Genomic DNA, 15879 nt, shown 5'->3' on the forward strand with positions numbered 1-15879 from the left:
TCTTCTTCTTCTTCTTCAATTTCACTGATCTCACTCACATTATCTGAATTGTCATTGACATCAACATAATTGAGTTGAGAATCAAGAGTTGAACTTTCAGTTTTCTTTAGAATTTTCACTTGATCACTCTTTGTCAAACTTTCATTGACAATATCAACCAACTCATCAGCATTCAAGAATTCATTAATTTTGACAATACCATATGTATATCTATCATCAGGTATTTTGTTAAATTGAGCAATTGTACTTTCGCAATCATAAGAAATAACATCAAATTTTTCACATTCATATTCAAGAAAAGGTAAAAGTTTCCTATGTTGTTCTTTGCTAATATCCGAAGAATGATGTAAAGCAGTTAATTTTGCATACAATCTTTTGGCTGAATTACAATATATGTTCCTTTGTGCAAGCAATAACCTAACATCATTTGTAGGATTATTCCTATCACAATTTACATTTTTGAGCTGTAATTCAAGTTTGTCTACTCTGCTTCTTTTTATTTCTAATTCTCTTTGTGTCTCTCCTAGTTGCATATTTATTTTTTGAGCTTCAGTACTATCAGACACAATTACAGAATCAAAATAAGCCACAATATCATCAAATGAAGTGAGTTCAGCATCATAAGCAGATAAAGGAATATTAAAAAATTCAAGTATAAGACGTACCTTGGTGGTCATGGGTGATTTGTCCGTGGATTTGGATACGAAGCACCTCCCTGAAATTTCCTCTTCGCAATCTTCAAAACTTGCGAACATGGCTCCATGTGTAGGATGCCTCATTTACTCATCATCAGATCCTGAAGACCATATCTGATACGTACCACTCTTTTCATCATCAGTTTCACCTTTCGCAACCAAAGACACTCCTTTGGTCTTAGCACGTATCTCTTCAATCTTTTCAGAATAGTATGCTTCATCTTTAATTTTCTCCTTCTTTTCTTCTTTCTTTCGCAACATGCAATCGGCTGCGAAGTGATTCGCACCATTGCAATAGTGACAGTAAATTCCTGTGTCACCCTTCAGCTTCTTTACTTCTTTCGTATCTTTTGATTTTTCCTCAGCTTTCTCCATTTTCTTCCTCTCCTCTCCTCCAGTTTTTGTGACTCCACTCTTCGCATCAGTAGCCTTTCCTTTTGGATTAAATAGCTTCTTGAAAAATTTCTTAACTCTATTGTTTGAGTAGAATGCCACAGCTTCATCATCCGAATTCATCAGAAATCCTTCATTATCTGAATCATCTTTTTCATTCACATCAACTTCAGATACCTTGGAAACTAGATCCAAAGGACCTCTAATACTCAGTTTTGATTCTTCATACATTTCTGAAACTTCAATTTCATGTGTTTTCAACTAATTGTAGAGATCATTCAAATGAGTTGTATCAAGACTCTGTTGATTCTTAATCATCATGCTCACACTTCGCTATTCCTTGCGAAGACCCATAATGAAAGTTAAATTGAACTCCATGAGAGACCTAGTGATTCCATACCTATTGCAGCGAAACACAAGCTTATTCAGACGATCATAGTAATTTTCAAGAGTTTCAGCATCCTTTTGTCTGAATTCCTTCAGTTCAACTAGACATTGCTTCACAGAGTTGATCTTCGTCTTTTCGCTACCTTGATACTTCTCTTTTAGAGTGTTCCAGATCTCCTTTGTTGTTTTACAACTACGAATGTAGTTATAAACCACAGGAGGAAGAGCACCTCTTAGTTCCCTCATGCACCTATTTTCATTATTCTTCAACCGTTTTTCTTGATCAACAACTTCTGCAGATGCAGCAGATGGACCAATTGGTTGAACATTAGCAGGAGCTTGCACTGTTCCATCGATACAATTCCAAAGTTCTTCATCCATTCCATTTAAGTAATCTTCCATTCTATCAGCCCACTGATCATAGTATTCTGGAATTAACATCGGAATTTTGGTTGAGGAACCAAGCAAGTGAGAGAAGGAAGTCATTGTATTCATGTTGAAGTTCGCCATTGATGAACACATAAATTTTCAGAAAGCTTGAAAAACTTGATGAAATTGAGAATTGATCAATTGAATTAATCACAAATCACTGATCGATTACTCGACTAAGCAATTCAAAGACAGAATCAATTCAAATCTAAAGATCAAATTTGATTTTCAAAACCAAAATACGCGGAAAATTTTGAGTAAAGTTGTAACTCAAAAAGCAAATGATTCTAACACGAAAATCAGATCGATGCAGTTTGAATCCTGCTCTGATACCAATTGTAGAGAATTGTTATCGAGATTATGAATGCAATTATGAATTGAATCATTATGAAATAAGAACACAAAGAGTAAATATTAATCAGATCTTGTATTGAGAAAGACTGATTACACGAAATAAGCAGAAGGATATTTGAGATGCAAAAGTTTTCTTCTACTTCTAACCTCAGTCCCTATTTATAGGGAACCTGAGTGTACAAAAAATATACTAAGTCTAAACATTAAATTTTCGCATATAAATGACTTAGTAAAATAACTAAAATGCAAATATTACAAAGACATAGCCACTTCGACTTTTACAACAAAATGACTCTACAAGATAAGCTTCAGTTTTAAATGTATTGAGAATTCCTAGATATCTTTGAGATTCATTGAACTTTTCAATGGCATGTTTAAATCTCGATATGCCCCTCTAGTTTGTGACTGGGATGCCGAGGATCACAAAGCGGGTGTGAATAACCATGCAAATATACGTGATGCCCTCATTGTTACAGTCATCTATTCGATGTGCCGGTTAACCACACACGCTCCATCGAACTATGACAAACAATGATTCACCCTTTGCTACAATTGCTTAGAACCAATTAGTGTGCCGGTTAACCACACACGCTCCACTAACTTCTTAGTAAGGGTACAAAGTGTAATTTCATGGGATTGCATCAATTCACTATTCCTAAAGTAACTAAGATTGGGAATTTTATGAAACACGTTTAGTTAGTTTATATAGATTCATTATACTTATTAATGAGGAGAGGATTGCCATATCCTACCCGTTCGGCTAACGATCCTCCACCAGTCAAGCAAGCGGTGGGTGTGAGTGTACACCCATTAAGCGCCATTTTATAGACAGCAACCTTATACCCACCTTATAGACCGACTTTGTGAATGAGGCCTAGTAACCGTAAGAATATAATTTTAAATCATATATATATATATATATATATATATATATATATATATATATATATATATGGTTAGGTTATTTTGTTTTCACTATCTATTATGTGCATGTATGATTCATTCTAGACCAATCATTTTAGTTATTTTAAGAAACTAATTAATGCATATTACATGTTGAAGATATAATGGATATTAATTACATCTTCAGCATGTAATATGCATTAATTACTTTCTTAAAATAGCTAAAATGATTGGTCCAGAATCAATCATACATGCACACAATAGATAGTGAAAACATTTGAGCTTAACTATATATATATATATATATATATATATATATATATATATATATATATATATATTAATCTTGTAATAATATAATAGTATAATGTTGAATTTTAAACTTGTAAAATTCTAAGGTTTGAAATTTAAATTATTCAAATTAAACTTTTAGTCACAAAACATAAATTTCAAAACTTGAGGACAAGTTTTAAACATTTCAAAACATAAAGGATCAAATAGCAAATAATATAAATCAACTAATTAATTTAATGATTAATTAAATTTGACCTAGTCAATATTACTTGTAAGACAATTTACCAATTTAATTCAAATAATCAATTATTATCATATACGGAAATTATCATTCTATCAAACGGTAATTATCTTTTGTTTGGTCAAGAATGTACTCAAATATATGATAAAATTCGGATATTAATGACCCAAAACAATTAAGGCAAGTATCCTCAAGCAAAACAACAAGAAATCCCGAAATCAGCTCTAACTGACGCTAGAATTCGCCGAGTTGGCGCTACTCACCGAGTCCACAATGGAACTCACCGATTTCATCAGTCAGAGGCACAAAAAATGAATTTTTCAAGCAAAAACAATCAACCAAAGCATCAATTCAATAGAAATCAATCAAAGCTCTGATACCACTGATGAGCCATAAGAACTTTCCTATGTGCACATACAAACCCTAATGTTTGGATCTAGGTTTCTCTAATTGAACATGCAATGTATCCAAGGCTTACAATTCTAGATCTAATGTAAACAATTGAATCATAAGATACGAAATCATATCTAGAAGAATACCTTAAGTTGCTTGCTTGAATCTTCTTGTTCTTGGAGCTTAGAGTCACAATTGTCACTCCTCTAATGGTTTACAAACACCAACTAGCAAGAGGATGATTTGAGAGAGAGGAGAGAGGAGGAAATCGGCTCTAAGGTTTCTTCCTTGCAAGAGTAGTCGATTTCCCTCATCCATGGGGTCTATTTATACTATGAGCTACTAGGGTTACACCCTTAACCATAATTGAATAACTTAGGCCCTAAGAAATCCAAAGATCCTTCTGGATATAAAGCTTGAAAGATTTTAAGATATCCGATCCCTAAAAGTCGTCCACCCTAATGTCCATAAAGATTCATAGCCTAAAAACATAACTATCACACATTTGACAGTTTATGCCCCTTTATTCAATTAACCTCTTTAATTCACCAAATTAATACTAAATTAGTTTATGACTTACATCAATCCAATATTATTATTATTCCTTTAATATATTACTCTCATAATATATTAATAATAATATCTCTTCTCTCTTTATAAATCACCCTGTTAAGTTGCTATGGTGAAGGCAACCCAAAAGGACCATGCACAACCGGGTCAAGTACTTACCAAATATAGTTACAGGCTTAGACACTAATCCAATAGTATCTAGAGTGAGGGTGCATCCTATGTATATATCGTTAGTGCTCTCAGTCTTCCCGTTATCCATTTCTTGGTGAACGTTTCTTTTAGTGCTTCTGGTTGTTGTTTAAGTAAGTGTGCAATCTTTTGATTCACGAAACTCCTCTCCGCTCCACTATCAAATAGTATGCATGCATAAGAGTTATCGAGGAGAAACGTACCCATGACCACCATAGGGTCTGCCATGGCTTCCTGATGGCCAATAGCCAAAACTCTCCGTACTCTATCAGTATTCCCCGCCTTTGGGCAGTTCCGTTTGTAGTGTCTTACTTCACCGCACCCGTAGCAGGCTTGGCCTGCTCCAATACCACGAACCTGGGAGATTGGTCTTACCGGTGCCTTACAGAAACGAGCAGTGTGCCCTTTCCTATTGCAGTTAGCACACTGCATCTCTCGGCAAGGTCCATTATGATGGAAGTTTGCACTTGTTGCATTTTGGCAGACTTCGAGCATACTGCTTTGCTGGTGTAGGGACATTAGGGTTGTTGCAGCATGAAAAACAACAATTTGTTGTTTCTTGGCAGAGTTCTGCGTTGATTGGTTCTTTTTCTTGTCCCAAAACTTCCTCTTGTTATCGTTTGCTTTGGCCCGTTCTAGGACATCATGGGTAGTTGCTTATGGACGAACTCCATGGTCGATAAGTCTCTATTACAATCGCTTGGCACTGTCGAATGTAGAGGGCTTCAAAGACAATACGTTCGCTTGAAATGGAGGTACCAGTCCCCGGATGTACCTCTTGATCTTTTTGGTCTCCGTGGGGACCATCCCTGGACATAGAGCCACTAGATCACTCAACGTAGTCATGTAGGCTACTATGTCAGAACCTTTCATAGTAAGGCTCCAAAGTTCCTGTTCAAGTTTCTGAACTTCACCCCTCGGGAAGTACTCCTCTGTCATAAGATCCTTCAGTGTCTCCCAGCCCATCACGTTAGCCACTACGAGAGTAAGTAACTTAACATGGCCATTCCACTATGTGAGGGCTCTGTTAGAGAAGGTGCATGCAGCAAATTTTACTTTGCTTCCTTCTGGGCAGGAGCAGATCTCAAAGATAGAATCCATTCTCTCAAACCATTACGACAGAGCAATGATTCCCCCAGTCCCATTAAAGGCTTTGGGTTTGCACTTGGTAAAGTCCTTGTATGAACACTCCCTACGGTGACCATGACTATCACCTTGGGTAGAGTTAATACCCGTTCCACCCCCACTAGTACCGCTAGTGTTGATATGAGTTAAGGCTGTCGTTACAGCTGCGATCACTGCAACTTGAAAAACTACAAGATCGAATTGAGGTGGAGGTGGTTGTTGAGTTGGAGTTATTGGTGGATTGCGCCTGCTTGATTTACGAGGAGGCATCTTTCAACTATAAGTTTACAAAGATGAAGATAATTGTAAGTATTCAATTGTGAGTATAATGAGAGTGTTCGTTGAAGTAATTCACCATAGTTCAACATGAAATTGATGAAGTGTTTCCAATAGAGGAATACCCCTAGAAAGATGAAAGAATTTGGATAGATATTTTTCCAAGAGAAATAGATGCTTGTCAATATCATTGGTATTATAGATGTATAGAGTTCAGGAAAATTTGACCTTGTAATAGGTTTACGACATACCAATATAGGGAAAACTTTGATAGCACAAAGACATAATGAACTGAAAGTTCAAGGTCTAAACATAAGTAGGAAAATAATACTAGAGTCTAAAAGTAGAGTTAATCTATATCCAAAAGAGTGAGTAGAATATGCTCTACTCACGTGGAGTGTTGTTCTGGTTAGTACTATATTTTGCCCTGGATTCAGCTAACTAGTGTTCTGTTTCCCAAACACGCCTTTCCAATGAAACTTGGCTCTATTGAAGTTCTCTAACTTCGGATCGGCTGGCATTCACTTCCATCTGTAGTGCATCGGTGTGAGTCCTTGTCAAGTCCTAGTAATCGGTCAAATGGCGGAGACGAACTGTGTTGACTCCTGAGTTAGCCCTAATTTCCATGACTTGGTCGATGGTTGCTCTTCCTTGTTAACCATTGCGAGCAAGATGGCAAACCAAGATAGGGAGGATTCTTTCAGATGAGCCTCCCTCGCTCAAGATGTAGAAGCTCCGGTCTCCGTTATAAGGAGGTGGTTGTCCCTGTTCGTGGCTCCACCTTCCCAAGTTTACTGCCCACAGAGGCGCCGGGCATTGAAAATCCTATCGAGGGTTAGGATTTTGGGCAAATTGAGGTGGATTATAGACCCCCGGTTCTGAGTCAAAGTCCTCCTGAACTTCCTCTTTGTTCTCTTCCTCAGAACTCTCCTCGAAGTCTTCTTCTTCTGGGACTATCGGTTTATCTTCTTCTTGTTCAACTTCAATCCATCCACCGTTCCCTTGATCGGGAAAGTACGGGTCTCCTGAAATATGAAATTCAACCATGTTATCTAAGCGAGAATAGGGGTGTAAGAGACATATAATAGATGTATTACTAAAGATATTTATAGGATGATCCTTACCAGTTACTTCTATATTTACGTAGTGCATACCAGTTCTATATAAATAGACCTTCGAATAAGTGACCCAACTCTAAGACCACAACCAAACAAGGAACATGAAGTAACGCAAATATCACAGATTGTAAGTTTATAACATCTTGGTCACATATAACCTAAGCGTATCCACTCAACAACTATAGACCTACTAGTAAGGGTCGTTTTAGTTTTCACGTAAGTAATTATAGTACATCAAAATAATCCTATAGTATTTTAAGTTTATGTTATGTTCTAGTGTTTCTTGGAAGTATAGTTGGTTAAGTTTTTAGACTTGTTGCAACACCACAACTATTCCTAGGCACATGCTAATCACTTCTCGGATAGATATAGTTGATCAGGGTATATCAATCCCAGACCTGATTATATATCCCCAAGCCTACATGTGCTGTTAAACAATCACAATACTTTTGTTCTGTTCTAGTATGACACTGTTCTGGTATGTATGCATGTATGTATACTTTAGTAAAATATTTTATATTTAAAAAAGTATAACTCTTGGTCAGAGTGTTTTAATCTCGTTGTGTTTACAGTTTTATATCTTTTATGGATTGATCTACTTAGTTCACTTTAAACAAAGCTCTGATACCAATCCGTCACACCTTAAACCGGAACAGTGGAAACGTTCGGGGGCGGAGGACGTCATGTACAGTATCATAACATTGCATAATAGAAAAACAAGCAACAACATCCATTGCATTAATAAAATAGTTAATACATGTGTGTTCTGTGTATAGTTGTATGACACCAAAAATGTATAACAAAAATAAAAAGACGAGTCTTGAACATGCTCCGTCTTCTCAAAACCTAATCCAGTGTACCTGTCTACTGGTTCCCTGAGAATACAAGTTATTTTGAAAGAGAGTATTAACATTTCAGTTGGTGAGTTCATAAGTATTTTAGTGTCAAGTGTTTGCATTTGTTTCATGGAGATGTTTGTATTTGTCTAGTGAAAATGTTTGTATTTGTCAAGTGAAAATGTTTGTATTTTTCCTTGAAATCCTATATTTTCTTCTTTAAACGAAAAGTAGTCTTCTACCCAAGACCAAACTGTTTGTATGTTTTGTTCTCTTGAAAATAATGTAAAATGTATGTTTGTACTTGAAATAGTATAAAATGTATGTTTTCCATATTTGTAAAACTATCTTTACTAGAAATATAGTACACATTTCTCATGTGAGAATATCACTGTATGAATGTAATGGAAATGAAGGTTTATAGTGATATTATGTATAATACACTACTGATGCATTAACTACCTTGAAACCAAACTGGTTAATTAAGGTTAAAATGTGATTAGCTTATAACCATGCTTGATTGACTAATATAAAATATGATGTCCTCCAGGCATTGAAAAGGATATGATATTTGTCACTCGTAGAACTGCAGGTCGCACTGTAGCTAGCAGCAATGTGTTGGATGGTCAATCCCATATAGATCTATACACAAACTCACGCTCTCCCTCCAGGAGACTCTGGTTACAAAACATGACTTAGCATGAATATTGCTATGCCATGAAATAGTATCTCACATTTTAGTTATCGTGTTCTTGTTATAGTATGTAAGTTCCTTTGGTTCTTGTAAATTAATTGCATACTTTGTAATGAATAGTAATAGTATGTATATATTGATTCATGTATGTTCCTCTGTCCTAGAAAATATTATGTGTTGATCCTCTAAACTATATCTATTATAGTTTAGTAGTATGTTTGTTTGAACTGTAAATAATTTGGAGAAAAGACTTAATTGCCTATCATGTGAAACTGAGTTAAGTATGTTCTTTGAAAATGGGGTTTAATATTCATGTAGGTATTTAGCAAGTATCACTATGATTTAGATGACAGTTGGACTAGTGATCCTACCCTAAGCCAACAACCGAACAAGGAACAAGAGTTACGATATTTAGCAATAGTCTTAAGTCCGTTAAAGCATACTTATACATAAATATATAAATGAATATGATTTTGATAAAAAAAGAATTCTAAAAATAGTTTAAAAGTGTTTTTAAAATTATTTTAACAACATTTAAAAGCATAAGAAATCCTTTGTTAGATTGTTTCCACATGTAAATGTTTAACACAATTATATTGTGTTCTAATTGTACCCCCCCCCCCCCCCCCCTTAAAAAGCATTTAAAAAGGGTAAATTGTAGGGGTATGAACTCACCTTAAGCAAGTGATTTCGCTTGAATGTTCGATATAGGATGATTTTTTCAAATAGTGAAATCCCGAGGCAAAACAAGTCCTAAAAATGCATTTTATGCAATATATGTATACAATTAGTGTATATAAACATAAGAATGATAAGCAATTAGACTAATTTGTAAGTTTAACTTACAAATAAGAGTGTTAGAAGCAAAATGGAATGCTGATAGGAGTTTACGGCCAGCCCTAAGAGTTCATCACTCAAGAAGATTTTGGTGTTCTTGGGTTTACGGTTGGTGTTCTTGAAGAAATTAAGGAGATTCAAGGGTTTACGGTTGAGTGTTCAAGGAAATGAAGAACACTTAAAGATCCAAGCAAGATCCTACGAAGATTCAAAGGATGAATGATAATATTTGAGAGAGAAAAGGTGCTCATGGTTGAGTTCATGAGAGTGAAAGGTGGGTGTTTTTGGCTGGATTTGAAGAAGTGAGGAGTTTACGGTCCAGCCCCCATATAGGGTCGAAGCTAATGGGACACCTTTGTTGGTTTACACACCAAGTGGATAAGACCGAGGTTTACGGCTGTGAACCGAGGTTTACGGCTGCAAACCTTTTTTGGCTGCGAATTGTTTGCAGTCCGAGGGTTTACCGCCCAAGTGAGGGTTTGCAGGTCGGACAAGGTTCTTGGTTCCAAATGTTTTCCTCCTTAAACATACAACGCCTTTGAATACAAGGTCTATATACTTATAACTCATTAATCTAACCATATTAAGATAATTAAAGAAATAATTTTGACCTTTATTTGATATGTTTGACTTTCGTTGACCAAGATTGACTTTTACAAGATTTGAAATTACGGGTTGTCACACCTACCCGCACAAACGTTGCGCATATGAGATTCCACCCTCGCAAGTATTGTTGGAATACTATTGATCCATTCTTCTCCACTACCCACTCCACTAACCAAGATTCCCTTAGTCCCCTCCATAACTCACATGATTTGAAATTGACCAATCACCTTCAAGCTTTAATTATGGATAGTCCCTGCTCAAAATAAGAATCCATGACCCATCTTCAAAAGCCCACTTCATCCTAATCTTCAACTTTTAAAGCCCAAATCTCCTTTGATGGATCCGTAAAGCCTAATAATGCATCGAAGAGCCCACCAAGCCCAACTCCAGTCAAACCGCACCCGCAATGAGCTCCTTAACCCTGCAAAATATCTCATGCAAAATAGAGAGTATCTGACACGATCGATGATAAAGAAAATAAAGAATATACAATGCAATACTAATTAAAAGAGCTAGAAATACAGAAATAAACTAATAAAAATAAGGAAATAAAATAGCCTATCATATATCTATCCTATAAATCGTTGCATTATATATTTTATATGAGATAAAAAAAATATCCTCCACTTTTTTCTTCCAATGCATTCTCTTACCAGTTTTAGATCATATTCCATTTAATTCTACAAACCAAACAAATGACTAAAATTTTGGCCTACCTACGGTTGTTATGTAATTCATGCACTTTCGGTTTTCAAAGACCTTTGTTTGCACGGTTCAATGAATTTGTTTTTGTACTTTATTTTTGTGGGCCTCTTCCTCTCATGGAGTCATGGTCGTTGAGGTTAGTTTATCAATAATTCGTTTTTCTTTAAATCTTAATCCCTGATCATTAGAGTTTCATTTAGAAAGAGATTAAGGGATAACACATATAATTAGTGTTATTGTTGTTCTAAATAAAGAAATGTATTTATTTAGCCATGTGCCATAAATGACCGTTCAATTAACGACATCTTGTGAGATGGATGTTGCAATCTTTGCATATCATACATGGTCTTTCTCTTGTGTTACTATTACTTCATATTGGATTTGTGAAACTATAAGAGATTACATATTTTGAAAATCAAACTAGAAATTTAGTTTCTTTTAATGAATAACCCACACCGCTAAATCTACACTTTCGTTCCATTCAAGACTTAGAATGATTTGTAACAATTATAGAAATTAGTTAGGCAAATAAGCGACATTTTCATATGACAAACTTATTTTTGTGACATCTTTATATACAATTCTATAAATGTCACAAGATTTGACTCGTAACGTTCCTCATGACTTATAATCAATACAATATCCACTTTGAAACCAAGCGACTATATGTTTTTATTGCAACTAAACCCGTGTTTCCGTTATACTGATCTACGCGCACGTGGGTGGTTGCACTATGTATTCCTGATAATATAGAAAACTCATAATATCGACCAAGAAAAAGTTGTCACATGAACCCATCATTTTGTTTTATATCTTTTCACCAACTGACTAGTTGCATTTTAATATAAATCATTCGGTAGATGTTTTCATGGGCGATCAAGCCAGCGGGAGATGCAAAGTCTTTCAAACTATGCAATATCATTACAAAAAAAATATATACATAAATACAAATGTCTTAACCTTTAACAAAGATATTTTATTGACAAATGAAATGTGTTTACAATTAGCTCTTCAAGTATAAGAGGGAAATTCCACAAAAGGGCAAGTAGATATGAAAATGAAATAAAAAGTAACATATTCCTTCTTTTCATGTCAACTATGTTCAAGAAAATAACAATATTATACCCCTTTTGGCTATTGATAACATATCAAAATATTTCCATGTGTGCTAAACATAAGCAAGGGTAAAACAGTAACTTCCTCACTCTAAAGATGTAGATCCGGACTTTTTTGTCCAGGATTTTTTTTCATCTGTGGACTACTATAACACTAACAATGGTTCAAAATATCGATTATGTTATCTTTAACTCAAGACTACAAGATTTTTTTTTTCAAAACGTCCAAGTCTATTGTCAGACAATCTTGAATTAAAAGCTGATTTTTTATATTCAAACCAAGTGAATTCTTTGTACAAGCTGGCTTCTTCTCTTTCCATAAGTGAAGGCAATGGTGCTATCTTCTCACTCAAAGGTGGTCCTCCAAAATAAATCATTGACATCCTACTTTTCACGCTATTTGCCACCACTCTATGCTTCACACTCTTGAATCTTCCATTTGTCATTACCTACATCAATCATTTATAAACCCATAAAATAAACAGATGTAGATAATAATAATAATAATAATTATCAAAAAAAAAAAAAGATAATACGCTATCTTTATCATACCTACATGGCTACACGTATTCTATTATGGTTTTTCATATGGTAAATTGACATGATGGATGGAGGTTTCCTAAGAGACTTGTAAGATTTTTTAATCAGATTTTTTAACTTAAAACGTACAATAAATAAAACTAGAAAGGTCTTTATTGTACTTGGAAAACGATTGATTACGACTTCAAATCATATGCCATGCAAGATTGACCGACAAATCGTGAACTTTTACAGAGGTCGCTATATGTGTACCTGTAACGAATCTCCAACATTTATGAAGAAGGAGTTTGAATCAGGAGGAACAGACATCCAACTCCCATCTCTCAATGATATTTCCAGACCCGAAGTGTTGTTGGATCGCAAAACCGAAATGATTTGTGGGTCTGTGTGTTCTCCGAATCCAATCAGTTTCCTTCCTTTCGGTTCGTGTTCTTGAAGCTCTGGGCATGGCGGATAGTAATTCAACCTGAAAACAGAGTCGCTTTCTTCATCCATTAACAGTTTGCTAAATACATTTCGTTGCTGGAGTTTCAATTCATCTGCTAATAATTCAAGAATATCACAAGCCATCTTCTTCACTGCTGTCACGTAATCATTCACAAGACTTCTACAGAAACAAATCAAAACCAAGATTTCAGAACATATAGAGATAGAGAAAAAATGAGCTCGAAGATTACACGTTTTTAATGGATTCTTACTGGAATTTTTCTGGGTGTTCTTCAAAAAAGGAGAGGGTTGGATTTTTGTTATCGGAATCGAGTTTGGCGTTGAGAAGAAGATATTCAACCCAACCAAAATCACCGTTTTGGCCAAGAAGTTTGTTCCCATATCCGAAGGGATTGGGTGGACCAGCTTTTTGTTTGACAGAAAGAGGAGAGGAGAAGAACTTAACGGCTTCTGATTCAAGTTTACTGATAAGTTTCATTGGAACGCCATGATTGACAACCTTGAAGAATCCAAAATCTTGACAGGCTTTAACGAGGAGCTGTTTTGATTCAGATTTGGAGAGGTCAATCAGGGGAATAGTTGGAAAACTTGGGGAGTTGTTGTTGTTTGGTTTGCAGGGCTTGACGAAGAGCTGTTCGAGTGGGGGTTTGGAAATGGCCACCATTGTTTAAGCTTGAAAAGCAGAAAATCTACGGCTTATAGAAACGATTTGGGGTAGTTCTTCAATTTAATAATGGGAGTTTTGTTGATGTGTTTGAAGGAAAAAAAACGAGGGATACGAACACAGAAGTTGGTTCTTGCTTTGCTATTTGTAGAGAGAGAGAGAGAGAGAGAGAGAGAGAGAGAGAGAGAGAGAGAGAGAGAGAGAGAGAGAGAGAGAGAGAGAGAGAGAGAGAGAGAGAGAGAGAGAGAGAGAGAGAGAGAGAGAGAGAGAGAGAGAGAGAGAGAGAGATTTTAAATGCGGTCAAATAATAAAAAATGTCCAATTTTATAACATTTATGCTCATTTTCGATTTTTGGGTATAAAGTGTAAAGAATGAATACTTTGTGCGGTATGTGGAATGTTATCTTGTTTTAAAAAATGACACTTATTTATGAAATAAATAGAAAATTACTTTGTTTTCGTAAGTTTTTTTATTCCTTGGTTAGTAATGATATACCCGAATCGGCCAAACGAGTAAATACCGACTCGGGTACACTGCAACGCAACGACCAAGATTATTCTTAACAAACGCAACCACTAACCATGGGTTGATAGCAATATATGCTAGACAAACCTCAAACCAAACCTCAAACCTCAGAACCAACATATCCCAAAAAAAGGGTAACGTACATATATTCACAATAAAGAAAATAAGAAAGTGCGAAGCAAACAACTGTTCTTACCCGGGTTATGCAAGGAACCGGGTAAGAGGTTGATCCAACTTTTTCTATGAAGTCCATAAAAAGCAAGTTCGGATAAAGAAAATATGTTAGGCTTTTCTTTCTAATTAAGCAACACACATACCAGCAATCTAACTCACGAATCGGATAGCCATATTAGGGAAACACCTCGATATTGCTTCCTGACCTAGTCTCAATCTATTTTGCAGCGTGACTTCTCGCATGAAACTTGGAGGAGAAATTTTCCCAAACATTACAAGACGTTTGAGAAGCAACGCAACATCATTTGCACCATCTGTATCATCACACTAAGCAATGCAACCACAAAATCACCAAGTAAACTTTAGGAGAAATACACAACATAATAGAATGACCTACCTACCAAAAATCACATATCAAACACCACTCCTTAACAACACAACAATGCAAATAGAGTTGATGCTGAAAATTTAGATTCCGAAACTATTAATGGGGAGCAGGACAATATAAAACAATGGAACACGAGAACAATAACACAATAAAAATAACTCGTATAGGAAATAACAAAATAACATTAAATGAACTATTCACCAAGCAACATGTAACACCCGGATTCCCAGGTATATTAATTATTCCTTTATTTTGGAGGTTGGGAGGGACCCGGCGAGTTGGTGTTCAGACTCGTCGAGTATGGTCGCGGATTCGTATCCGAGTTCAAAGTTGAACTCGACGAGTTCATGAGTGGACTCGGCGAGTCCATGCTGTTTAATGAAACTCTAATTTCCTGGGTTTGGGACCTATTTAAAGGCCCTTAGGGACGTCATTTGCGGCTACCAAACCCCAGAGAGAAACCCTAAGAGACCTAGAGCGTTTGTGAGGAAGGAGAGGCCATTCTTGATCATTTTGTTGGTGTAATAGCAAGAAGGAGGTGACCAAGGCAAGAGGAGGCTGAAGGAGGTGCGAGGTGCGATTCTGGTGATTTCAGAGTTCAGAGACTTCATCTTGAGGTATTTGTTCGGACCTTCTTCAGATTTGGTGTTGATTCTTAGAGTTAGGGTTTTCTAACACCTTTAGAGGATGGATATGTGGAGCAATTGGTCCCCTCTCGAGTTTATGCTTTGGATCTGGACTCAAAGAGGTCCAGAGACCTTAACCCTTGGAGCTTTATGAGCTATTTTGGGAGCCATGAACTTTGTATGTTGTTTTTGGGACTAAATCACCAAGTGAGACCATCTAGATGTTATATGTGTGTCAAGGTCTGAACTTTACGTGATTAGCATGCTTGGGAAGGTCAGATCTATGGATTAAAGGAACAGATCTGACCTCAGGAGGTCTATGGAGTTTCTGCATGGCATGAACTTGCCGAGTCC

At 36.0% G+C, this 15879-nt stretch overlaps 1 protein-coding gene across 1 annotated transcript; it reads right to left on the reverse strand.

The window, feature by feature from the left end:
- Positions 1 to 12097: 12097 nt before the first annotated feature.
- LOC111905065 (gibberellin 2-beta-dioxygenase 1) lies at positions 12098 to 13954 on the reverse strand. Its single transcript, XM_023900748.3, has 3 exons — positions 13399 to 13954; positions 12953 to 13307; positions 12098 to 12609 (listed from the first exon to the last, which is right to left on the reverse strand). Exons 1-3 carry the CDS (start codon positions 13809 to 13811, stop codon positions 12349 to 12351), a joined length of 1029 nt encoding a protein of 342 aa, XP_023756516.1. The 5' UTR covers positions 13812 to 13954; the 3' UTR covers positions 12098 to 12348.
- Positions 13955 to 15879: the final 1925 nt, after the last annotated feature.

Source organism: Lactuca sativa, chromosome 9 (genome assembly GCF_002870075.4).
Source record: "Lactuca sativa cultivar Salinas chromosome 9, Lsat_Salinas_v11, whole genome shotgun sequence".
Lineage (NCBI taxonomy): Eukaryota > Viridiplantae > Streptophyta > Magnoliopsida > Asterales > Asteraceae > Lactuca > Lactuca sativa.

Excerpts from the sequence above, each read along its gene's own strand:
- LOC111905065 (XM_023900748.3), bottom strand. The coding sequence starts at position 13,811 with ATGGTGGCCATTTCCAAACCCCCACTCGAACAGCTCTTCGTCAAGCCC. Across the intron at positions 13,308-13,398 it reads GAACACCCAGAAAAATTCCA|AAGTCTTGTGAATGATTACG; the intron begins GTAAGAATCCAT and ends TTGTTTCTGTAG. Across the intron at positions 12,610-12,952 it reads ATGTTGGAGATTCGTTACAG|GTAATGACAAATGGAAGATT; the intron begins GTACACATATAG and ends TGATTGATGTAG.